The sequence below is a fragment of the Schistocerca piceifrons genome, chromosome 5 (assembly GCF_021461385.2).
Source record: "Schistocerca piceifrons isolate TAMUIC-IGC-003096 chromosome 5, iqSchPice1.1, whole genome shotgun sequence".
Classification (NCBI taxonomy): Eukaryota; Metazoa; Arthropoda; class Insecta; order Orthoptera; family Acrididae; genus Schistocerca; species Schistocerca piceifrons.
In genome coordinates, this window is record NC_060142.1 from 10,699,736 (window position 1) to 10,725,795 (window position 26,060).

General features: G+C 40.6%; 1 protein-coding gene across 5 annotated transcripts in view; it reads right to left on the reverse strand.

Moving 5' to 3' along the window:
• LOC124798126 (ankyrin repeat domain-containing protein 1-like) overlaps positions 1-25,471 on the reverse strand; it is a 113,921-nt gene extending 88,450 nt beyond the window's left edge. For 2 of the 5 annotated variants that reach the window (XR_007016921.1, XR_007016917.1), the window contains exon 1: positions 25,349-25,471. Coding sequence is in view for 1 of the 5 variants with exons in the window: in XM_047261385.1 (XP_047117341.1) it covers positions 4,633-4,724 (92 nt within the window). In the remaining 4 variants the exon portion in view is untranslated. Of the gene's footprint in view, positions 1-4,632; positions 4,775-25,348 lie in introns of all 5 variants that reach the window. The other 3 variants (XM_047261385.1, XR_007016920.1, XR_007016919.1) reach the window with 3 other exon arrangements.
• Positions 25,472-26,060: the final 589 nt, after the last annotated feature.

Sequence of the window (26,060 nt, forward strand, 5' to 3'; positions counted from 1 at the left end):
ATGTCTCCAAAGAACGCATGCAGATGCTCTGATAGAGCTAGACCGTGTGCACAGGTCTAAATTATTGGTTCGAAGCTTGTTGTATGTAAACACAATTTCTTCACAATCTATGTATCGAGTTGCCTAAGAATGCAGCTTGGGATAATGGTAGCTCATGAACATCTCACTACAACAGCTGTGGCAAAGAAGACATATGGCAAATTGCTGCTACCGTAAGAAGTAATTTGTTATAAATCCTTCACACACCATTAGGAACTGAATTAAAAAAGATATTCTCTTCGTGTGAAGAAATCTGCATTGTACATTTCTTTTTATTTTGTTCGACACAATCCCAGAACCTGTTTGTAACTTTGATCGATTTAGACTGTACGTTGTCACTTTCACTTTCAGAATCTACACTGGATGAAAGGCCACGAAGAATCTTAAAATGGAAAGCATTCTAGGCTGTTCTGCTTGTAGGGGGAGTAAAGTAAAAATACAGAAAGGATACAGCACTACTCATCACACAGTCTTAGGTGGCACGCACTGAACCAAGAGGCCACAACATCTGCCGCACTCCACTTAAAGATAAAAAACCACAGAACTTTGTAGGGAAGCTAAAACATGCCTCATTGACCCTGACACTTGGTCTAGATGTGGACAGCCTTAATATGTTGAAACAGAACCTGGCAAATATTTGAAAGTAAAAATAAAAATCTCAACTCAAATAGATTTTTAATAACTTTCCTTATATTTTGCTCCACTTTGCTCCATTTCACTTTTTCTGTATTTTTATCTAGAGTAGCTGTAAGTTTTAAGAATTATCGATTTTTTCCACATTAATACAGTGTGTAAACCATAAACGCAAAAAGAACGTGTTAAGAACAACAATAGTGTATTTGGAAACAGGGTAGGATCTTGTCATACAAATACAGAGAGAATTAATGATGTGCTGTGACAGGAAGTTGTGGACTACTGGTCAGGTGGATACAAGGTTTTCAACAGAAAATCGAAAGGGATAATGCACAATGGCAATAACGAATAACAATGCTGGTAAGCTATTATGAACAGCATAAATGAGCATTTTATTGTAACTAAGATGGACACAAAGCCAAGCAGTAGAAGTTTATATGTGTAGTAACTACACAAATGAAGAGTTTAAAATAAGTTACAACATAAAAGGAATATGAAAGTTTGATTGTGCTGTGTGGTTGACATTCAGTAATAGGAATAAGAAGACAAGGAAAAATGGTAGGAAGAGAACACTGGCGGGAAAAGCATGAACGGGACACTGTCTGGTAGTTTTTCACAGTACACAATTTTGTCTCTCCTAATACTTGCTTCAAGAATCACAAAAGCAGATCAAGTACATGAAAGAGACTTGGTGCTACTGGAAGATTTCATGTTGAGTACATTTTCAAAACTGCACAAAATTTCCAGTAGCAGATGTGGAGGACTAAAAATTACTGACAGAGGTTGTTTACAGTATAAAAGAAAGCATTAAGTGACAACTGACAAACTTGTGAAAGGAATTGAATAGAAGGTGAAAAGGCAAACTTGAGGGATGCAATAGTGAAGGTAGCACACTACCTAACGTCATGTAGGTGCCCCCACGAGAAGGTATAAGCGCCGTAACATGACACTGTATGGACTCGACTAATGTCTGAAATAGTGCTAGAGGGAATTGGCACCATGAATTCTGCAGAGATGTCCATAAATCCGGACGAGTACAATTCTGGACGTGTGGAGTGTCGCACTGTCCCGCTGGAATTGCCCAAGTCTGGTGGAATGTATAATGGGCATGAACGGATGCAGACTATCAGACAGGATGCCTACATACATGTCACGTGTCAGTCTTAACTGGATATGTCAGGGGTCCCATATCACTCCAACTGCACACACCACACACCATTACAAAGCTTCCAACAGCTTGAACAGTCCTCTGTTGACATGCTGGGTCCATAGATTCTAGAAGTTGTCTCTATGCTCGTAACATGTCCATCCACTCGATACAATTCTAAATGAGACACGTCTTACCAGGCAACGTGTTTCCAGTCGTCAACAGTCCGAAGTTGATGTTGATGGGACCATCGAGATGTAAAGCTTTACGTGTCGTGCAACCACCAAGGGTACACGAGTGGGCCTTCAGCTCCAAAAGCCTATGTCGACGATGATTCACTGAGTGGTTCGCACGCTGACACTCATTGATGGCTCAGCATTGAAATCTGCACCAATCTGCAGTGGGCTGCACTTCTGTCATATTAAACAATACTCTTCAGTTGTTGCTAGTCCCGTTCTTGCAAGATCTTTTTCCCATCACAGCAGCATCGGAGATTTGATGTTTTACTGGATTCCTGATATTCACAGTACACTCGTGTAGTGGTCGTACGGCAAAATTCCCACTTCATCACTACCTCGGAGATGCTGTGTCCCATTGCTTGTGCACTGATTGTAACACCACATTCAAACTCACTTAGATATTGATACCCTACCATTTTAGCAGCAGTTACCGACCTAACAATTGCGCCAGACACTCGTTATCTTAAATAGACGTTGCCAACTTCAGTGCCGTATTCTGCTTGTTTACGTATCTCTGTATTTGAATACACATGCCTATACCAGTTTCTTTGGCACTTCAGTGTATGTAAAAAGACAAGGCCCAGTATAAATTCTTTGGAAACAAATGAGATAATGAATTTAACTTACGAAACGAGATAATATAAAAAACCAGCCTAGTAATATTAGAGATACCCTCTGAGAAACGAGAAGCTACTGTATGGACATGAAGAATTCTGATAACCCAGTATTAAGAAGGACGCGTGCGCAGTGATGGGACTAACTTTTTGGAAGCATGTATACCATGATGTTGGTTAATATCCCAGGTATCACACCCTGCAGCCATTAAACACTTGTAGACTCTCATTTCCAAGTTATTGATAAAAAGTATTTTAGAATTTTGCGTGACACTCACTCAACACCTTTTTAACCTAGTTCCCTCATACTGCCTGGCTGTGTGGTGTAATGGATAAGGTAAGGCAATGACATGGAGAAGGTCATGGATTCGAATCTCGTCAAGTTCTTTAATTTTTTTATTTTTAAATTTTTATCAAAATTACTTTGAGGATAATTTTTGGCCAATAAATTGGTTTCAATGCAGTTTTAGATTTCAATTCAGCTTCTTCATATTCTCTCATTTTTCTTCCTATCATTCTTTCTTTACACTTGAAATCTTTGTTCATGTTATGTATTAATTTCCTTCATTTTATCATATCATCCTATTTTTTGTCCATGTAACTTCAATTAAAATTTCTATTTCTCATTTTTCTTTAATTTTCTTTTACCTTATAAACCCTTCTTATGTTTAAATCTTCATCTCCTTTATTTTGTCCACAGTGCAATAGGAATTTAGGCTATGTTTTAAATGTTTGTATGGTGATTACCAGAAAAAATTATATATATGTACATCTTGTAATCAAAAATACATTTTTGATAATACTATGAAGTCAAAATAAGTAGGTTATTTCATCTTTTGTTTTTTAACTGATAATTGGCATTTTAAAATATTGTAATAGAATTAAATTCACAATCACAAAAATTCCAAGCAGAAACAGAATGCTATAAAGAAAAAATGAGACAAATGAAAAAATTATTATGATGATTAAAATGTGACAAAAGAATAGAAATTAATAATTAAATTTCAACCAATTAATTGAATAATAATAATGACTAAAGTAATTTTGATAAAGACTTTTTTAAATTAAGGCAGTTGATGAAATTCAAATCCACACCTTCAGCATGTGAAGGCCTTATGGTAGCAATTAAACCATGCAACCAGTCTACAATAAGCTTCTCTTTTAAACCTACTTATCAACATATAAAATTCCAAAACTTTTTCCCATCAATTACTCACAAACGAGGGTCCGTCAGGGTGAATGGCTGTAGGATGTCATACGTGGGATCTTAACCTACATTACTATATGGAAGGGAAATGAACTTCAAGGGAACAGTATAGAAACAGAAGAGGAAATAGAAGACGATGAGGTAGAACATGTGATACAGTGAGAAGAATTTTTTAATTGGATAGATAAAAAAATCTACTCACAAAGCGGCAACAGAACACACACATAAAAGACTGTTGTGATTGGCAAGCTTTCAGAGCCAGAGGCTCCTTCCTGAGGCAGAAGGGTTGAAGGGGTAGGAAGAAAGGTCTAAAAAAAGGGGTAGATTTCGGGAAAGTCACCCAGATCCGTGGGTCACGGAAGACCAAGTGTACAGGATGAGAAGGAAAGACTGACTGTTGAGGACTGTATTGGACGAGATTTGAGGTTTTCAGATCTCATCCGATGCAGTCCCCAACAATCAGTCTTTCCTTCTCATCCCGTACAGTAAGTCTCCCGGGTTCTGGGTGACTTTCCTTCTCCTAGACCTGTCCATTCCTTTTCATTCACCCTTCTGCCTGGAGGCAGCTATGGCTTCGAAAGCTTGCCAATCACAACATTCTTTTATGTGTGTGTTCTGCCACCGCTTTACGAGTAGATTTTTTATCCATCCAATTAAATAATTTTATCAGCAATTGATTGTTTTCATTGTTATAGCGAAAAAGAATTCGATAGAGCAGGAATGCAGATGCTGAAAGGTGTTAATTTAGTTTACCCTGTCATGACTGCAAAAAAAAAAGATGGAAGCTGATGTCGAGGAAGATCAGTTTGGGTTCCACAGAAATGTAGCAATACTTGAGGCAACATGGTCTCAGTAGTTAGAATGAATAACAAATACTGCCTGGATCTTCTTCATCCTAAAATAGAAAAAATTAAGTTAAGAGATACATTTCAGCATAATAATAAAGCGAATTTCTGCATGTAGCGATACGTAAAATAAGGGAAAAGCAACCACTAACTTAAAGTGGATCAATGCGTGTAGTACAGAACTGTATAACAGGAAACAGAGATTACACTTGCTTTTCAGCAATAGTTCTTTTATTAGCAATACTACAAATGCAAGACTAAGTATTGTCTGTCGATTATGAAGAGTAGTTGCCTGAACTGATGGAAATGGGGAGTGAGTAGACAGAAAGAAGCAGATCATCAGACAGATGACTTCGTGGCCACGCAACACAAAAAAGAAAGTACAAAGGGTACAACAACGGATGTAAGCAGGGAAAACTAAGGGGACAATGGGGTAGGGAGGAAGAGGTAAAAATGGGGCGGGCGGGGAGACTGGGGCGTTTTTTTTTTTTTTTTTTTTTTTTTTTTTTTTTTTTTTTTTTTTTTTTTTTTTGTGGTTTTAGGGCGCACAACTTCAATGGTCATTAGCGCCCTGACTACTCTAAGAATGCACCGCGAGGCACAAGTTGACAACAACAACTAAAAGGGAAAACACGATAAAAGACAGACTGACAGGCATAGGATTAAAAAACAGCATCATCAAATGTCCTTTGAGAGGTTTGTCAAATTGATAAAACGAAGAACACGAGCAGCTGCTCGTGGGTCATCCGCTAAAATGGCATCGAAAGTACTTGGCAGGTTAAGATCTAGACGCAGTGTGTTAAAATCTGGACAGGGCATTAAAATGTGTCTAACCGTCAGCAAGTGCCCACATGGGCAGAACGGCGCCGGCGCAGCCGTCAGCAGATGGCGATGGCTGAACCGGCAGTGTCCAATTCTTAACCGGGCCAAAACTACCTCCTCCCGCCGAGAAGGGCGTGAGGAGGACGTCCAAGCCACGGGAAGAGGTTTTAAGGCCCGAAGCTTGTTGTCTGTAAGTGCAGCCCAATCGGCATGCCACAGCGACACAATGCGCCGACAAATGACCCTGCTAAAATCGGACGAAGGGACACAACAAGAAGCTGTCCGAGGCTGGAGGACCGCAGCCTTGGCCGCGGCATCTGCAGCTTCGTTCCCAGGGATACCGACATGGCCAGGAACCCACATAAAGCTAACTGGAGAACCGACGTCCACCAGCTGCTGAAGAGAGCGTTGGATCCGGTGCACGAAAGGGTGAACCGGAGACGGATCACTGAGGCTCTGGATGGCGCTCAGGGAGTCGGAGCAGATGACATAAGCAGAATGTCTGTGGCGGCAGATGTAAAGAACAGCCTGGTAGAGGGCAAAGAGCTCAGCTGTGAAGACCGAACAATGGCCATGGAGCCGGTATTTGAAACTTTGTGCCCCGACAATAAAGGAACACCCGACCCCGTCATTGGTCTTAGAGCCATCTGTATAAATGAAGGTAATGTTGATGAACTTCGAACGAAGTTCCAAAAAACGGGAGTGGTAAACCGAACCGGGGGTAACCTCTTTTGGGAGCGAGCTGAGGTCAAGGTGAACGCGGACCTGAGCCTGGAGCCAAGGTGGCGTGTGGCTCTCGCCCACTCTAAAGGTTGCAGGGAGTGAAAAATTAAGGTGTTGAAGGAGGCGACGAAAGCGAACTCCAGGGGGTAGCAGGGCAGAGACATACAACCCGTATTGACGGTCGAGAGAGTCGTCAAAAAAGGAACGATAAGACGGATGGTCGGGCATTGACAGTAGCCGACAGGCATACCGACAAAGCAGTATATCGCGCCGGTAGGTGAGTGGCAATTCGCCAGTGTCAGCATGAAGACTCTCTACGGGACTAGTATAAAATGCTCCGATCGCAAGTCGTAAACCCCGATGTTGTATGGAGTTGAGGCGGCGTAAGATGGATGGCCGTGCAGAGGAGTATACGAAGCTCCCATAATCCAGCTTGGAGCGGACGATCGACCGATATAGACGAAGTAGGACGGTTCGATCCGCTCCCCACGACATACCACTAAGAACACGGAGGACATTTAAAGAACGGGTACAACGGGCGGCCAAATATGACACATGTGGAGACCAGCTAAGTTTCCTGTCAAATGTAAGGCCTAAAAATTTTGTTGTCTCCACGATTGGGAGAGCAACGGGACCGAGTCGTAAGGATGGTGGGAGAAACTCTTTGTAGCGCCAGAAGTTAATACAGACCGTCTTCTCGGCAGAAAAACGGAAGCCATTGGCGACACTCCAGGAGTAAAGACGGTCAAGAGAACGCTGAAGACAGCGCTCCAGGACACGTGTACACTGCGCGCTGCAATAGATGGTAAAATCGTCCACGAAAAGGGAGCCTGATACATCAGCTGGGAGGCAATCCATTATTGGATTGATCGCGATGGCGAAGAGAGCGACGCTCAAAACTGAGCCCTGTGGCACCCCATTCTCCTGGCGAAAGGTGTCGGACAGGACAGAACCCACACGTACCCTGAACTGTCGATCCATTAAAAAGGAAAGAATAAAAAGAGGGAGGCGACCGCGAAGGCCCCATGTATGCAGGGTGCGGAGAATGCCCGCCCTCCAACAGGTGTCGTAAGCCTTCTCCAAATCAAAGAACACAGCTGCGGTCGGGCGCTTCCGCAAGAAGTTATTCATAATGAAGGTCGACAAGGTAACCAGATGGTCAACAGCAGAGCGGCGCCTACGAAATCCACATTGTACATTGGTAAGTAGGCGTCGAGACTCGAGCAGCCAAACCAATCGAGAGTTAACCATTCGCTCCATCACTTTACAGACACAGCTGGTAAGCGAGATGGGTCGATAACTGGAAGGCAAGTGCTTGTCCTTCCCCGGCTTAGGAATCGGGACAACAATAGACTCGCGCCAGCATACGGGAACATGTCCCTCAATCCAGATGCGATTGTATGTACGAAGAAGAAAACCTTTACCCGCAGGAGAAAGGTTCTTCAGCATCTGAATATGAATAGAATCAGGCCCTGGAGCGGAGGACCGTGATCGGCCAAGTGCGTTTTCGAGTTCCCGCATGGTGAATGGGGCATTATAACTTTCACAATTCGAGGAGCGGAAGTTAGGTGGCCTAGCCTCCTCTGCCTGTTTGCGGGGGAGGAAGGCAGGGTGGTAATGAGCGGAGCTCGAAACCTCTGCGAAAAAGCGGCCAAAGGCATTGGAGACAGCCTCAGGGGCCCCAAGGACGTCATTCGCGACCTTCAAGCCAGAAACTGGGGAGTGGGCCTTAGTACCAGATAGCCGGCGCAGGCTACCCCAGACAACAGAAGGAGGAGTAAAATTGTTGAAGGTGCTTGTGAAAGCAGCCCAGCTGGCTTTCTTGCTTTCTTTAATAATACGATGACACTGAGCACGTAATCGTTTATAATTGATACAATTCGCCACTGTAGGGTGGTGTGTAAAGGTGCGTAAAGCACGTCGACGAGCACGTAAAGCGTCTCTACATGCTGCGGTCCACCAGGGGACCGGTACGCGACGTGGAGAAGAAGTAGGGTGAGGGATGGAATATTCAGCAGCAGCGAGAATGACTTCCGTGAGGTGTGCGACCTGACGATCGCAGCTTGTGAAGGTTTGATCCTGAAAGGTCGCCCTGGAAGAGAAGAGCCCCCAGTCTGCCTTGGAGATGGTCCAACTAGAGGAGCACGGAGTGGGGGTATGCTGCAGGAGATGGATAACACACGGGAAGTGGTCGCTCGAATATGTATCAGCAAGTGCATACCACTCAAACCGGCGTGCAAGTTGGGGAGTACATATAGAGAGGTCTAAATGGGAATAGGTGTGAGATGTGTCCGAAAGAAAAGTAGGGGCGCCAGTATTGAGGCAGACAAGATTGAGCTGGTTGAAAAGGTCTGCTAACAAGGAGCCCCTTGGGCAGGATGCTGGAGAGCCCCAAAGGGGATGGTGGGCATTGAAGTCTCCAGTTAACAAAAATGGTGCAGGTAGCTGAGCAATAAGTTGCATCATGTCTGCCCTGGTAACGGCAGATGACGATGGAGTGTAAACGGTACAAAAGGAAAACGTAAAAGTGGGGAGAGTAATGCGGATGGCAATTGCCTGCAGGCCGGTGTGCAACGTGATGGGATCGTAGTAAATATCATCCCGGACCAGCAACATAACCCCTCCATGAGCTGGGACACCTACCACAGGGGGTAGGTCAAAATGCACAGAGGTGTAGTGTGCCAAGGCAACTTGATCGCATGGGCGTAGCTTCGTTTCCTGGAGGGCTACGACGAGCGGACGGTGCAAGCGGAGCAGCAACTTCAAGTCCTCTCGGTTGGAGCGAATGCTGCGGGGGGTGGAGGGGGATGAAATAAGGTAGCGGATGATCTGGGAGGAGGATTTGTCTGGATGGAAGAGTGAAGGGAAATGCAAGGTGTGGCAGCAGGACCACATTAGTGTACATTTAGGGCAGAGGGATTGCGAGAGTGCAGAATGCATTTGAGAGAGAATTCTCATCTGCATAGTTCAAAGAAACTTGTCCTGAAGGAGTATCCAAATGGCCCGTGTAGTGAGGAATCTTTTGGAATCATTTTTGTTGTGGTGTGCAACACATTTGGCAACTGGATAGTCAAGCTGCAGTTTGCCACAGTTTAGTAGTGGCCACTTGTGTGAGCAGCCAGTTGGAAATATGTTGTGCCCACATAGACTGCAGCACAACCTATACATAAAACATATGCTTTCTTTCACATGTGGCCCTACCTTCCACTGAGCAAGATATAACTGACTAGACTTGTAGGAGGTGGTAAGTGGGTGCACAGGGCATGTATCACACCTCAGTAACCATGAGGGGACAACCCACATCATCACTGATGACACTTTCATGATCTGGACTCTCAGCAAGGGCAGCTTTTGCTCTTTTCCCCCACATCCTTAACACCTATTCCAAAATCTGCTTCACCTGGTACTTCTTAACTTATCATGCCCACCTTCCTAAATGTCATCTCCATCTCTCAGATGTCTCCATAGATACGTTTGTATAAAGTGCACCAACGGTACCTCTATTTTGACAGCTGCCACCTATCCCCTATCTGAAAGTCCCCTCCTTACGGCCTAGCAATGCCACACCTGCAGTAAAAAGCAGATTTTGTCGAAATATACCGATAAGCTTACCAGAGCCTTTACTCACATGCCGTGCTATCCAGCTCATCCATAAACAAGTCTTCCGTGCCATCTGCCGCCTCTGATACCGATAACAATGTTACTAAGCCACTGACCAGCACTCTTCTAATCAGCCAGCATCACACTGGCCTCGAAAAGCTCAACCACATCCTTCACAAGGGCTCCGACTCCCTCCTGTCATGCCCTGAAATGAGGGATATCCTACCCAAAATCCTAACCACATCACCAGAAGTGTGTTCTCTCACCCACCCAACCTACAGAACATCCTTGTCCATCACTAATCTAATTCTGCTCACAATCCTGTACCCCATGAGTCATTCCCTTCTGGTCGACTTATGTGCAAAATCTGCTCCATACACCTACCCATCACCTTCTGCTCCACGTCGCAAACTTGAGCATCCAGTTGCCGAACCTGCTGCACAACAACAACAACTACAACTACAACTACAACTACTACACAAATGACTTCAACAGGTACTGTCTCTCCAAGACACCCTGTGCTCTCACAATCATCTGCTTATCTGTTCCGACTGTCTCACCTTGCCTTTGTCCGCCCCAATAACTGAATGGTCAGCGTGTTTGAATGCCGTGCATGGGGGCCCGGGTTCAATTCCCAGTTCGGGGAGGGAGATTGTCTCCTCTCAGGGACTGGGTGTTGTGCTGTCATCATCATTTCATCCCCATTGTCGACGCGCAAGTCGCCCATTGCACTCAATGAGACTTGCACTTGGCGGCCGAACTTTCCGCCTGGGAACTCCCGGCCAATGACACCATATGCTCATTTTTTTTCTTATGTTGTGAACTTATCCATCCAGACTGTGCACTGCTTTCTCCACCTCCCCCCCCCCCCCCCCCCGCCTTGCCCTTGCAGGCATTAATCCCCTTCAATATCTCTCTCCCTCCCCCACTTCCACTTCACCTCTTCATCCCCTCTCCCTTTTCTATCCTTTTCTTTCCCGCCTCTTCATTTTCACCTCTCCTTCCCTACTACCCCTTCTTCTTCCTTTCTCCCTACATCTCTTTTTGTTGTATCCTCTGTACTGTCTTTGTCTTGTTGTGCAGCCACAGAGTCATGTGTCTAAGGACTTGCTTCTTTCTCGCTACCCCCTCCCCACCTCCATCAGTTCAGGCGATAGCTCTCAACAATGACTATCAATAATTGGTTTTGTCATGGCCACTGCATTGTGCGTTTGGATGTGTGAATGTTTGTCCTATTGCTAGAAAATGAGCTGTTGCTCAAAGGCCAGTATGAATACTGTTTTCTGTTATATGCTTCCATGCTCCATGCATCAGTCTGCTACAGATGAGTTGTTACCCTTCCCTTACTTTACGTACTACATTTCCGTATGCATGATGTGTTATCAGATTTGATTTAAATATATGAAACAACCTCTTAGTAAATTGTACATTGCACATTTTCACACTTGTTTGTACATTTTGCAACCAGTGCAAAATTAACAACTGGGTCATTCCATGTCAGTTCAACCAGGGGCTCCAGCTCACAGTCTCAGATCTGACTGAAATTCAGTACACTAACTCTACCATGTGTGGAACACTCGTGAACAAAGTATTAGTTTCCCCTGCCAATTAGTTCCAGAATTATGACTTGTGAAAGAACGTGGCGTGACCCGGAAATTGCAACCCGCATCTGGCAATCTGTCTTCAGGTCTTAATAACTTTGGAACTATTTCACACAGTCCAGTGAAGTTTTTACAACCCAATAACATCCATTTAGAGAACACACTCCATGAACCAAAACACCAACAACATATTTCTAAGAGAAAATAAAAAATTCTAAAATGTGATTCAAAAAATTTAAATAGGGGACATTAAATGGTACACATTGTAGGTGCCCTCTACGCCAAATATAATTTACTCAAAAGGGTATAAATTTTTTTGTGGTAAGCTTAATGTGGCCTAAACACACACAGAACTCATCATGCCCATATCAGTCACAAAAACTGAGTTACATGCACACGAAAATACAAAAATTTGAAAAATTACCTGAAAACATGGATTTTCGAAGTGTGGTAGCACGAAAGGGACACGTGGTATCCCAGCCAAATTTCACACACTGCATAAGTAGACCATAATGATATATATCTCAAAATTTCAGCATGTTAATGCAAGACATTTGTGTACAATGGAAGTTGACAGATGTATTTGGTGATGTGGCCATTGTTCCACAACACAATTTTGTAAAAACATATCGTAAACTGTTCTGCCTCTTCTTATCCTCTCCCACAACTGTTTAATCACTAAGCAACAACATATAGACAGATTAACACAACCTATCATTAATGTTTACTGCACCTTAATTGCTAAAAACCAGTCGATTGTGCTTGAAACAGAAGTTGTCCCACACTTTAGCTACTGTACTCTGTACCTTGAGTGGCAATTTGTACTGTCTTCTTGACACTGTGGTAGGAACTGGAACTGTCATAAGAATATGTTCAAAAGGAATCCAACACCTGTCTGCCAAACAGGGCCAATGAAACGATCTTGCTGGTCCTGCTGGTGCCATGAAGTTCACAAATACATCACCTTCTGCTTCACAGCACTCTGCAACATATCCTAAGTACCATTTGTCATCATAAACAGCAATAACATAGCAACATGGTAGTATGTTGCTGCTTTTGCTTCTGAATCCTGAATCAGACACAATGTGAAGACACATGTTGTGCTTGAACCTACGGTTATAACCAGAGTCTGCTCATCTGCACATTATCAGAGTCCGCTGGAGAGAAGTGATGATGGCTCCTTGTGCCTGCAACAGTTTTAACGTGTTCTAGCCTGCTTTTTAGCAACTCTTCTAATGATTTCACCTCATTTTTCGAAACATAGAATGACTGTATGCCAGCGATATTTTTCTGTACCCAGGTACATAATTGAAGAGGTGTTAGAATGTGACCTTCTGTAGGGTGCTGCAGAATAGCTTGTGATGCCATGTGTGTAATGGTAGCACCAATACCATCACATACATTTTTACCATGACTTGTTGCGAAAAAATTCCATTCTGCGTTAATCTGAAAATCATGATGATGCATGCATAAATTTTTGAGATTTTTACAGTTTTTGTACTGACTAGCTGCCCCATCACTGAAGTATTTCACAAAATGTATCTGAGGGAGCTTGTTTTTCACATATGCCATGACAGTGTGAATGTGGGCATGAACTGCAATGGCATCACGAATTAAACAGTCACTAAAAATGCACAGGTTCATGACAGACACATCACCTGATTCACCTCTATAGTAAATTGCAAATGGCTGGAAAGTTGCTTGACTGTTGTCCCAATGATATCCTTGGATGGCATCTCGAACTGTTGTTGTTGTTGTTGTTGTTGTTGTTGTTGTGGTGGTCTTCAGTCCTGAGACTGGTTTGATGTAGCTCTCCATGTTACTCTATCCTGTGCACGCTTCATCATCTCCCAGTACCTACTGCAACCTACATCCTTCTGAATCTGCTTAGTGTATTCATCTCTTGGTCTCCCTCTACGATTTTTACCCTCCACGCTGCCCTCCAATACTAAACTGGTGATCCCTTGATGCCTCAGAACATGTCCTACCAACCGATCCCTTCTTCTAGTCAAGTTGTGCTACAAACTTCTCTTCTCCCCAATCCTATTCAATACTTCCTCATTAGTTATGTGATCTACCCATCTAATCTTCAGCATTCTTCTGTAGCACCACATTTCGAAAGCTTCTGTTCTCTTCTTGTCCAAACTATTTATTGTCCATGTTTCACTTCCACACATGGCTACACTCCATACAAATACTTTCAGAAATGACTTCCTGACACTTAAACATATAGTCAATGTTAACAAATTTCTCTTCTTCAGAAATGATTTCCTTTCCATTGCCAGTCTACATTTTATATTCTCTCTACTTCGACCATCATCAGTTATTTTGCTCCCCAAACAGCAGAATTCCTTTACTACTTTAAGTTTCTCATTTCCTAATCTAATTCCCTCAGCATCACCCGACTTAATTCGACTACATTCCATTATCCTTGTTTTGCTTTTGTTGATGTTCATCTTATATCCTCCTTTCAAGACACTATCCATTCCATCCAACTGCTCTTCCAAGTCCTTTGCTGTCTCTGACAGAATTACAATGTCATCGGCGAACCTCAAAGTTTTTATTTCTTCTCCATGGATTTTAATACCTACTCCGAATTTTTCTTTTGTTTCATTTCCTGCTTGCTCAATATACAGATTGAACATCGGGGAGAGGCTACAACACTGTCTCTCTCCCTGCCCAACTGCTGCTTCCCTTTCATGCCCCTCAACTCTTATAACTGCCGTCTGGTTTCGGTACGAATTGTAAATAGCTTTTCGCTCCCTGTATTTTACCCCTGCCACCTTCAGAATTTGAAAGAGAGTATTCCAGTTAACATTGTCAAAAGCTTTCTCTAAGTCTACAAATGCTAGAAACGTAGATTTGCCTTTCCTTAATCTAGCTTTTAAGGTAAGTCGTAGCGTCAGTATTGCCTCACGTGTTCCAATATTTCTACGTAATCCAAACTAATCTTCCCCGAGGTCACCTTCTACTAGTTTTTCCATTCGTCTGTAAAGAATTCTTGAACTATAAATGCATAATTTTCAGAAAAGTCTAGTATTACTATAATTTCATCTTGTTTCAAATTATCCTTACAAAACTGGAGATAAGCTGATTGTGCTGTTGCTGTGAAGCTGTGTGTGGTCAGTTTGTCTATTTTTTGACGACACATTTCAACAAAATCTTCCACTGTACTTTGCTTTGTTTCAAGACATGCGTGATCCATGTGTATGCATTGTTGATAAGAAACAAGTTCACCGTCATCCATAAGGAATTCACCATACAGTTTGTTATTCATGTATTTTCCAAGATTTGCCTTACCGGGACACTTTTCACACCTGTGTATCATGATGCACTGGTAGGAACTTATGTCACACACTAGCAGCTTCATTGCACCTTTGTAATCCAGACCAGAATCCTTTACAGCAGCAAACATCAGCTTAGCATTTTGATGAGTCTCACATACACAAACATTGTGTGTGCCCCTTGCACTTACAGGCCATACCCATTTTAGCCGAAGATTGAAAAAAGATGATAAACCTACTTTCGTATTGGGATACCTTTCCTTGAATTCTACATATAGTTCTGATATGTTGCATAGCAACAGTCTTTTTTGCACCTGTACACGTACATTTCCCATTTTCACTGTTACATAGTCTTTTTTCCAGGCATTATTCGGCTGCAGTCATTATTTTCATAAAACTCCGACACTAGCACCTTTATTTCTGAACTCAATTTCTTACCCTGAGCCTGCTGAAGTCGTGGAAGCACTCCTTGGGTTGCTTTTATTTTCGTAGCTTGCTTTACCATATATGTAGAAACATTGAATTCCTTTACAGTGTAGTCGATAGGCAGCTGGAAGGTGCAAGGGTAAGAATAGCTACCTTTTACTGACGTGTGGATATGGTACATTTTTCTTTCAAATCATGCACAATTTTGTCCAAATCAGAGCATTTCTGACATGATTCCTGTTCCTTTGGAGCAGATAGTTCTTCCTCTTCCACCATTAGTGTGTCAGCTATTTTGTGTTTTTATTCCATCTGAGCTTCTTGTAGTTTTCTTCTACCATAGCTGGTCCTGTGTCTTTTCCCAACTTCGTGTGTCTTCATGGGAGACAAACCAAGAGCAGTCACTGAAGTATTTAACTGCTCATCCGCTGTGGTTGTAGGTGGCTGATACTCTTTGTCACTGTCATGTAAATTATCAGAATATTCTTCATTTTTTAGCAGTGTAACACACCTGGAACATAACTTTTGTCCTGCTTTCATTTTAAGTCCCATGCACTGATTCAATTGTTGTTGTTGTGGTCTTCAGTCCTGAGACTGGTTTGATGCAGCTTTCCATGCTACTCTATCCTCTGCAAACTTCTTCATCTCCCAGTACCTACTGCAACCTACATCCTTCTGAATCTGCTTGGTGTATTCATCTCTTGGTCTCCCTCTACGATTTTTACCCTCCATGCTGCCCTCCAATACTAAATTGGTGATCCCTTGATGCCTCAGAACATGTCCTACCAACCGATCCCTTCTTCTGGTCAAGTTGTGTCACAAACTTCTCTTCTCCCCAATCCTATTCAATACCTCCTCTTAGTTATGTGATCTACCCATCTAATCTTCAGCATTCTTCTGTAGCACCACATTTTGAAAGCTATTCTCTTCTTGTCTAAACTATTTATTGCCCATGTTTCACTTCCATACATGGCTACACTCCATACAAATACTTTCAGTAACGGACACTTGAATCTATACTCGATGTTAACAAATTTCTCTTCTTCAGAAACGCTTTCCTTGCCATTGCCAGTCTGCATTTTATATTCTCTCTACTTCGATCATCATCAGTTATTTTGCTCCCCAAATAGCAAAACTCCTTTACTACTTTAAGTATCCTAATCTAATTCCCTTAGCATCAACCGACTTAATTCAATACCGAATTATATATCAATTTCTCTGAGGCTACACTTCACTGTCTTCTTATGAATCCGAAATATATCAAAATAACTTCTTTGTAGGAAAGAATACTTATCCAGAAACACTTTCATATGATGATAACAAATGCTAAAGTTTCCTGGAACTGTACTTCTTGTGCCCACAGGGTGTATCCCGGATCTCCATAGCAACAAATCTTGGTCCGATTCATCCAGATCATACAGCACAAAGCGAATGCCACATTTTGTTCCACATGTTTTATGACATTCAGATGCTTGTGCTCTACCAATACCGCAACTTGTTTGAACAAACGCACCACTAGTACACTCTTCTGCGTCCATACTGACTTTTCACAGCAGTACTGACCAGTCTGAACTAGAATCTTAAAAACATGAGTAACCTGTAGTTGTTGCTCGTTTTCTTTGTTGTTCTTGCCTAACAATGACTCATTCTGTCCCTGAAAACCACCATTTTTAACTTTCTGTTGCCTAATGGTTCCCAACAACTGCTGTCTCATCACTATTACTTGTTAAGTCGTGTTAAAAGAAACATAACCAAATGCATCTCTGTCAACTTTTGTTGTACACGAATGCCTTGCAATAACAAGTTGAAATTTTGCCACATATTATATTGTGGTCTACTTATGCAGTGTTTGAAATTTGGCATGGATATCACTTGTCCCTCTTGTGCTACCACACTTCGAAAATCCACATTTTCAGGTAATTTTTCAAATTTTTGTATTTTCGTGTGCACATAACTCTGTTTGTGTGACTGATATGGGCAAGATGAGTTCTGTGTGTGTTAGCTTACCACAAACAAAAATTATACCCTTTTTGAGTGAATTATATGTGGCAGAGGGCACCTATAATATGTACCTTTTAACGTATTACATTTTTTAAATCATACTTTGGAATTTTTTATTTTCCCTCAGAAATACGTTGTTGGTGTTTTGATTCAGAGTGCATTCTCTAAGTGGGTGTTACTGGGTTGTAAAAAATTCAATGGACTGTTCGGAATAGTTGCAAAGTTATTAAGACCTAAAGTTGGGACTGAAGACAAATTGCCAGATGCGGGTTGCAATTTCTGGATCACGCCACCTTCTTTCACAAGCCATAATTCTGGAACTAATTGGCAGGGGAACCTAAAATTTTGTATATGAGTGTTCCACACTTGGTAGCATTGGCGTGCTAAATTTCAGCTGAATCCGAGACTATCAGCTGTAACATTTTCTCAAATTGGCTGAATTGACATGGAATGACCCAACTACTTTTCATTACTTAAGATCTCCATTTTTACAATAAGCTTCAGTTAATAAATAAAAATACTGAGGACACTTACTTTAAGACAGAAATGCAGAAAATGAATCTAGTTACAAAACGAATGTCCCAGTCATCATCTTCTTACCCTATGAGATGTTTTGACGAATTTTGTGACTCAGTGTATTTTCTGTTCCAAAGGCATCTGTTAACTTTGATTTATGTGATTTACGTGAGAAACTTCCAATTTTACCAGAAGTTGTGTCACGGTATGTCATGCTTGCAAAATTAAATTTCTTTCCCTAACTTACGTTTATATTGGTTATGTTTTAATTTTCTGTATACATGTGTAGCTGTAGAGTTGTGGTATCTATTTGCTCTCACAATCTACTTCAAGGTCACAGTTTCCTTATCCATCTCATCCTGTGATAAAGATAGTTGTAACATACTGCACAACAACGAATGAAAATACACTTCCTCGTACCATTTGAGATGGCATGATAAAACTGGAAAGTTCCTATGTAAAAGTTACCTTCAGACCACAAAATACATCAGGACACAGGATTTATTTTGACACCTCACACGGAAAGAACATGAAATTACACTCTGGTGTTTCTGAGACAACAAGTGGTGACTGCCAAAAAGACTACACAAGACAGACAGCTTGGACATTCATAATTCACTTAATATACTCTTACACACAATAGAACTGCACTAGCTGCACCCTCATCAGCACAAATCATAGATACTGACAGTAACATGGAGATTTTGCACAGATCAAACAAGGGGCAGTGTCTTGGTTTGCTCAAATAGCTGGAAATTTATACTGCCAAAAGCAAAGAACCTAATGAGAATCTTAATAAACAGAATGAATTTTCTTGTGATGCTTATTTCAATATTGGCGATGATGTTCTGCCTCGTTCCACTAACATGAGCCTGTTTATCATATCAAACAAGGAAAAGTCCACGATGAAATGAGAACAATATTATGAAAGGGATAAGTGTGCTCCTCACTATATAGAGGAGACACTGAGTTGCAGACAGGCACAATGAAAAGGCTGCTATATATTTTAGCTTTTAGCCCAAAAGGCTTCTGAAGTAGAAAACACAGACACATTCACACAAGCACAACTCACACATGAACACTGTCTCTGCCACTGTAGCCCAACACAGCAGCCAGAGACAGTGGTTTTATTATATGTGTGTGTGTGTGTGTGTGTGTGTGTGTGTGTGTGTGTGTGTGTGTGTGTGTGAGAGAGAGAGAGAGAGTGAGAGAGTGAGAGAGTGAGAAAGCTGAAATGTATAAATGTATAGTAGTCTCTTCGTTGTGTGTACCTGCGACTCTACGTCTTCTCTATATCTTGAGTAGTAATTTATTCTCTTCATAGTGTAGTCCTTTATCATATCAGTAAGTCCTGACACGGAAGTGATCGATGCAAACTTGCGCACGTATTGTGTAAATGACTACAGAATTCCTTTTCCCCCCACACCTACCTTCATATGTTTTTATAGCAGTTTTATATCATTCTTACCAATGCTGATAGATTGTACCTTGCTGTGGCAGGTGCGAGTGGACTCAATGTCCTGATGTTATTTGTAGCGCCATTGGTCGTATTGTTTATAATTGTATATTGGCCATTTTCCCAACTTAGATCTTAACAAAAGCAATAATGGTCCTGAGGTAGTCTTTCTTCATTCATATGTGACAAGATACTACACCAATCTGAGAAAAAGCCACACATATGTGTGCTTATAGCATATGTAGGTTATGAGAAAGCTTTTGACAATGTTAACTGGGTTACACACTTCATAGTTTGTGAGGTAGCAGGGATAAAATACTGGAGTAAAAATTACCTACAACTTGTGCAGAAGCCATACTGCAGTTGTAAGAGTTGAAAGACAGGAAAGGGGAAGGTGGGGATAAGTTGAGAGGTGAGTAAGACACAGTGGTACCCTACCCATGGTGTTATTCAATATGTAGACTGCACTAGCTGTGAAGGAGACAAAGGAGAAATTTGGAAAGGGAGTTTACGTTCAGTGAGAAGAAATAGAAATGTTGGGGTTAGCTGATGACATTCCATCAAACAGCAAAGACTTGCGAAAGCAGCTAAGTGAAATGGATAGTGTTCTGAAGAGTGGTTATAAAATAAACATCAACAAAAGTAGGCGATGACAAATGCATTTCATTAGGAAATGAGACACCAGAAGTAGCAAAGAAATTTTGGTGTTTGGCCAGCAAAATAACTGATGATCGCAGAATGGATGGGATATAAAATGCAGAACGCCAATTTTGAAAATACTAACATTTTAAAGAAGTTAAATGTGACAAGATAATACCTTTTGAAATGGGATGCTACGGACGAATGCCAAACATCAGATTTCTAGATTCATAAGTAATGGCATGGTACCAAACCGTACTTATGCGAAAAGAAATAAAGAATTTTATGACAACCTAAATAAAAGAACAGACCAGTTTATATGATACATGTGTATACTTGGTTGTAGGATACAATCCATCTGCTTTGACCCATGACATGTGTTTTGGTGTGGAAGTGAAATAATGTTATAGAGGCCAGTGTTTGTGTGGTGAGGTATGTTAGCACGTCATTTGGTGTGCTGCAGTCATCACGATGTGGCTCGTACGGAATTAGGCCTACGTTTTGGCACAATGGGATATCTTATGCAGAATATTGTCATAATACAAACTGTACTCTTAGGTGCCGGCATAACCACTGAGTAAGTGAATCAATACTTTTAATTAAATTACGACAGAAGGTAGGTGGATCACTGTCTATTAATATATCAGCCGGGCGACTATTATAAATAAACATTGATTCACCCACCTCATCTCATGATTTAATTAAAAAACACTGATTTGCCTATCTTCTCCCTTAATTTAATCAAAAAACAGTGAGCCACATTGTGACATTTTTTTATTTTCACACAAGTTCCGCTGTCTTGTCCTATTCCACACGTCATCACATTCACTTTCCATAATTCACCATTCATTGTGGGTGGGGGGTTATTAGTATCCTAGTGTAGGGTTGAGGTATATAACTGAACTGGAGATTGGGATACCGTGATCCTACGACGTGTTTTGTCAATTTTATTTATGGGTGTTTCAAGTGGTCTCTCTCTCTCTCTCTCTCTCTCTCTCTCTCTCTCTCTCTCTCTCTCTCTCTCTCTCTCTCTCCCCCCCTCCTCTCTTTCCGAGTGTTATGACCAATGTTTCAGTCGTCATTTTCAATATGCTCAAAATAGGGGTTCTGGTAGAGGTGATGATGTCATTGGTTAAAGCAAATGGGTAAGTATGCAGCTTTAAATGAATGTAGGTGGCATTAACTATGCCAATAGGAAGACTGTTTCACAGAACAGGCTAGCATGGAGATCAACATCAAATTTGTCTCAAGATCCAACCCCACATTTCATCCTTTATTTTGCTTACTAGCTATATCACTAAAATTCAGATCGATAGTCACAAACTGCAAGTAAATAGATGTATACCAGTAGAAACACTTCAGTAGGCCACAAAACCACATTTTTAACAAGCATTAATACAGTTGTTTACACAATGGCTGTCTGCTGAAGTCATTTTTAGTTTCTGTTACAAAAAAGACAGTATACTGCAGTCCATAAACTAGGCCTACATTGCAAATCAATGTTATTATTGACTGTTCCCAGCATTTCTTATCCTTTACATCACATGGAATATGCATGCCAATATTCCGGACTACGAAAGTGATTTTGCGAACTTCACTTTCTGTTACTGTCTTAAGTTACAGCATACAGCAACTGCTGCAAAATGATTTCCTGGAGTCACTGTCATTCAAACCGTTTCTTTTATGAAATTACACTAGACACACACAGAGTAAGTAAGAGGGGGTTGGCACACAACAGCAGTAGACAACACACAAACACCACCAACAGAAGAGGAAGAAACAACTGCAAGTGAAATGTGTACTGTAACAATCAGGCAAAAAATTGTGCAACCATCCCATCTGAAGGATTCTTTAATGTCAGGCATGAAGAGGAGGAAACCACGACGATATGCAGACTAAATGTTTAACAGTATTTCATCAAAATATACAATCCATAAAGAAAAGTTTAGCAACTTGCATTAGAACTGCAAACACCAGACAGTGCCATTGTAAGTATCACTGAGCGCTGGTGTGGGAAAATGAAACTGTGTATTTTGCATTATCATCATATGACCTGTTCTGTTCGTACAAATTTCATGAAAGGTGCGGGGTGGGGTCATGTGAAAAAAGATTTTACTTTTGAAACCAGAAAGTATCTTGTAACATTAAGTGAAAACAAACATTTTGAATTATTGGCAGTTGAAATAACAGAAAAAAAACATGTCAAAAAAAAATTAATTGTATTTTGTTTGTTTAGATTCCCCCCCCCCCCCCCCCATGGTAATATGGACTTTTTTCCTAAAAACTCAACAAATGCTTACACAAAATATCTAGACCAAACATTAATGTTCTCATGTGTGGGGATTTACATAGCAACACAATGAAATCAGATGATATTAGTAGTGTATACTTTAATATCATCCGCAGCTTCACCACAACATCAGTAGTAAACCGTCCAACTGGAGTGACAAAACAACCTTCATCAATAACCGATTATTTGACGACAGACATAGAAAGAAAGAGTACTGCAGGTTACTTGTTCAAAATGTAAGCGTATCAGATCATCTCTGTCATATAATAAAAGCAAATATTTATGTAGAAAAGTCTGCTAAATTGAATGCATACAAAAGGGTTTTCTCAGATTTAAACCTATGTCAGTTCTCATTCCAGCTACGATATGAAGCTCGAAGTGTATGCAGAAACAAACAAACAAAATATTTAATAAGTACAGAGGAGTGTCACTTCTGCCAGTGGCATACAAAATATTTTCAAAAATTCTCCTCAACAGAGTGGTAGGTACTTTAGACAAACAACTAGGAGAATATCAGGGTGGTTTTCAAAAGGGAAGATCCTGTGCAGAACAAATTTTTAACTTAAAGTCAATAATTCGCCACAGAATGTTAACCAGCAAACCAATACTAGTGTCATTTATAAATTTCAAGAAAGCATTTGACTGTATAGACAGAGAAATGATTGATAAGGTCATTAGAGAATTTGGTGATAAATCAAAACTAGCAAACATAATTCGTGAAACACTAACAGGTACAGTATCTAAAGTCAAATTTATGGGAGAATTATCTCAGCCTTTTGAAATAAAAACTGATGTTAGACAAGGTGACAGTTTATCGCCTTTACTGTTTAACTGTGTTCTAGAAAAAATTGTAAGGATCTGGAATTCGGAGCTAAAAAAATCACAAAATTGAACCAATAACTCTGGGAAGGAAAACAAATGGAATTAAGGTAAACTGCTTGGCTTTTGCGGATGATTTCGCAATACTTTCAGAAAACCTGACAGAAGCAGTTAACCAAATAAACATTCTGGAAAAATGAGCAAACAGAACTGGTCTCAAAATTTCAGCTGAAAAAACAAAATTCATGACAAATATAAAAAATGCACCAAAATACATAGAAATACAAATAGGTAAAAATAGAGCGAGTAAATAAATTTAAATACCTTGGAGAAACTACACAACAGAATGGACTAGAAAAATCTGCAATAGATGTAAGAATTAACAAAATGGAAAGAGCATATGGTTTGACCAAAAATATTTACAACAAGAAATGTACATCTAGAAAAACAAAACTAAAACACTACACCACAGTGGTACGACCAGAATGTTTATATGGATCTGAATGCCTAACGATGAACCATAAGATGGACAAACTAGAGGTACTGGAAAGAAGGATTATTAGAAAAATAATGGGTGCAATAAAAACTGCAGATGGTTGGAAAATAAGAAGTAATGAGGAGATCTACAAAAATATAGAGAAAATATCTGAAGTAATGGCCAAACGAAGATTAACCTTTTTTGGACATCCCTACCGAATGGATGGAAATAGACGAACAAAACAAATACTCCTCTATTTCTGGAAGAAGAAATTGACAATAGCATGGATTACAGAAGTAAGGAAAGATCCTGAAAGAAAGAACATCAAAGAATCAGAAATAGCAGAACGAAACCATTTTAAAATCAAAATACTAAATTTGGAAGGCTTTCAAAGCAGAAGAAATAAAAGAATCGGGAAAATGGATGGAAGAAAGGAAGAGACTTCATGGGGAGAAAATGAGGGAATACTGGAAAAAGAGGAAACAATAACAAAGGAAGAAGAGGAACTGAAGTTGTTAACGTGATTCTAGTTGGTCAATACGATTGTAAAAAAAAAGTACATGACGATATTTAAACTAAAATTTGAAGAAGCATTTGCCAAAACACTGGATTCGATTGGAGCTCTTCTTTTTTAAAAGAGGATATGGGTGTCCAGAGATAACAAAAAAATCATCTGAAACTCTAAGGTAGGCCTGTCTCACATCCAACAAAAATAACCAGACTGACCCCGCTTTTCTAGAATTTTACAAAAATTATGGGAAATGTATTAACATAGGTATCCCCCAAGGAAGTGTATTGGCTTCAATCATCTTCCCATCAGTAAATCCTTTCCCACATAGTGTCAGGTAAAAAATACTATTTTCCAATGACAGCATTGTAGCAATTACAGCCAAATATTCAACTCAGTTAGCAGAAAAATCCAATGAAGCTCTCAGAAACATCCACAACTGGTCATTAAAGACCAGAGTAACTATAACGTGAAAAGACAAACTGTGTAAACTTCCGACTAAATAAAAACCCAATTATACTACATTGAAAGTAAATAATGATGAACGAGATTATGTAACAGATACGAAATTCTTGGGGATAAATGTAGTATGTCACTTGAAATGGACAGAACATGTGAAAATTTTGGCAGAGAAGTTATCCTCAGCACGTTATGCCCTGCAAATCTTTGAATTTGTGAGCAGCATTTCATGCCTCGAAGTAGTTTAATTTGGATAGGCCTATATTCATTCAATCCTCAGTTATGGGATAGTGTTTCGGTGACTTTGGGAACATAGAACCTACTTTCAAGATACAGAAAAGAGCTGTACGATAACAACAAATAGTTTTAACACGGCACAACGTGAAGAGTTATTCAAAAGGATAGAAATTCTGACAGTTCTGTATGAATACATCCATCACAACATAAAAAATCTTTATTTGTACACTACAAACAACAAAATACGTGACCATGGGACCAATTCCACATTATTATAGCCATGAAACACGAAACTAACTTACCATGGAGGTTGCCTTACAATAATCCTATTATAACTGCCACGTGTTTCACATAAATCAACTAGCAAAAGAAATACAGGCCACTAATATAATATCACCCTATACGAAAAGCGTTTTCTCGAAACAGGGGTGAGATGTAAGGTTTTATTTGGATAAACGTAACCTCTAATAATTTTATGCCATATACAATTCAGACCTGTCCCGAATCACCGTTAACAACTAGCAAAGATGATTCAGTCACAACTATTTAAAAAGAGGGCAAAACTAAGTTTGAATAGTGTGCAGTACGCATCAACAAATTACACAATATTATCATACCAGATCCCACAGCACCACAAAAAGTCATTCGCTAACAGCATAACGCTAATAATGGAAAACTGCGCTTAACTTCGTTTTTAAAATACATGTACAGCACAGCTTCATTCAGTGGCTAAGAAACGAAATCTATTGTTATTCATTTACCACCTACAGCAAGCTATTGTCAGACTTCTCCTAGCTCAGCTTCACGCACAGTTACACACTACACAGCCTCCCGCTCGCAAAGACTGAACACTGAACAACAATATATGTGCAGCGCACGTCTCGTGTTAAAAGATGGAAACACGGTGCGATAGCAGCGCCTCAAGTAATATGGAGACGAACTAAATGAAAGGAAAACATTGCGGGTTTGATCCATTAAACTCACTGGTTGGATCCCCTGCAGCGTTTGTAGTAATTTCTTTGTGCTTTTAATTTTACAAATACAAAACTTTTGAACTTCGGAAGTTATGTTTTTTGCTAGCGTCAGAATAAAACTATTTAAACGTAGCTATAAGAAACTGAAATACAGCAGTGACTAACCCACGTTTAACACAATATGGACGGCATTTTTTGATATATTTACCATGTTATTTATGCAGACCTACGTAAAAAAAAACTCATGAAGGTGAATGTAAGTACCTTTCATCACCGGTAGAGGCAGGTTAATTCGAATAATTCATTAATTTACTAATAAAAACTGATATCTTTGCGTTATCTTTATCTTTTTCTTGTCTTATGCAGGCCGGCCGCGGTGGTCTAGCGGTTCAGGCGCTCAGTCCGGAACCGCGTGACTGCTACGGTCGCAGGTTCGAATCCTGCCTCGGGCATGGATGTGTGTGATGCCCTGAGGTTAGTTAGGTTTAAGTTGTTCTAAGTTCTAG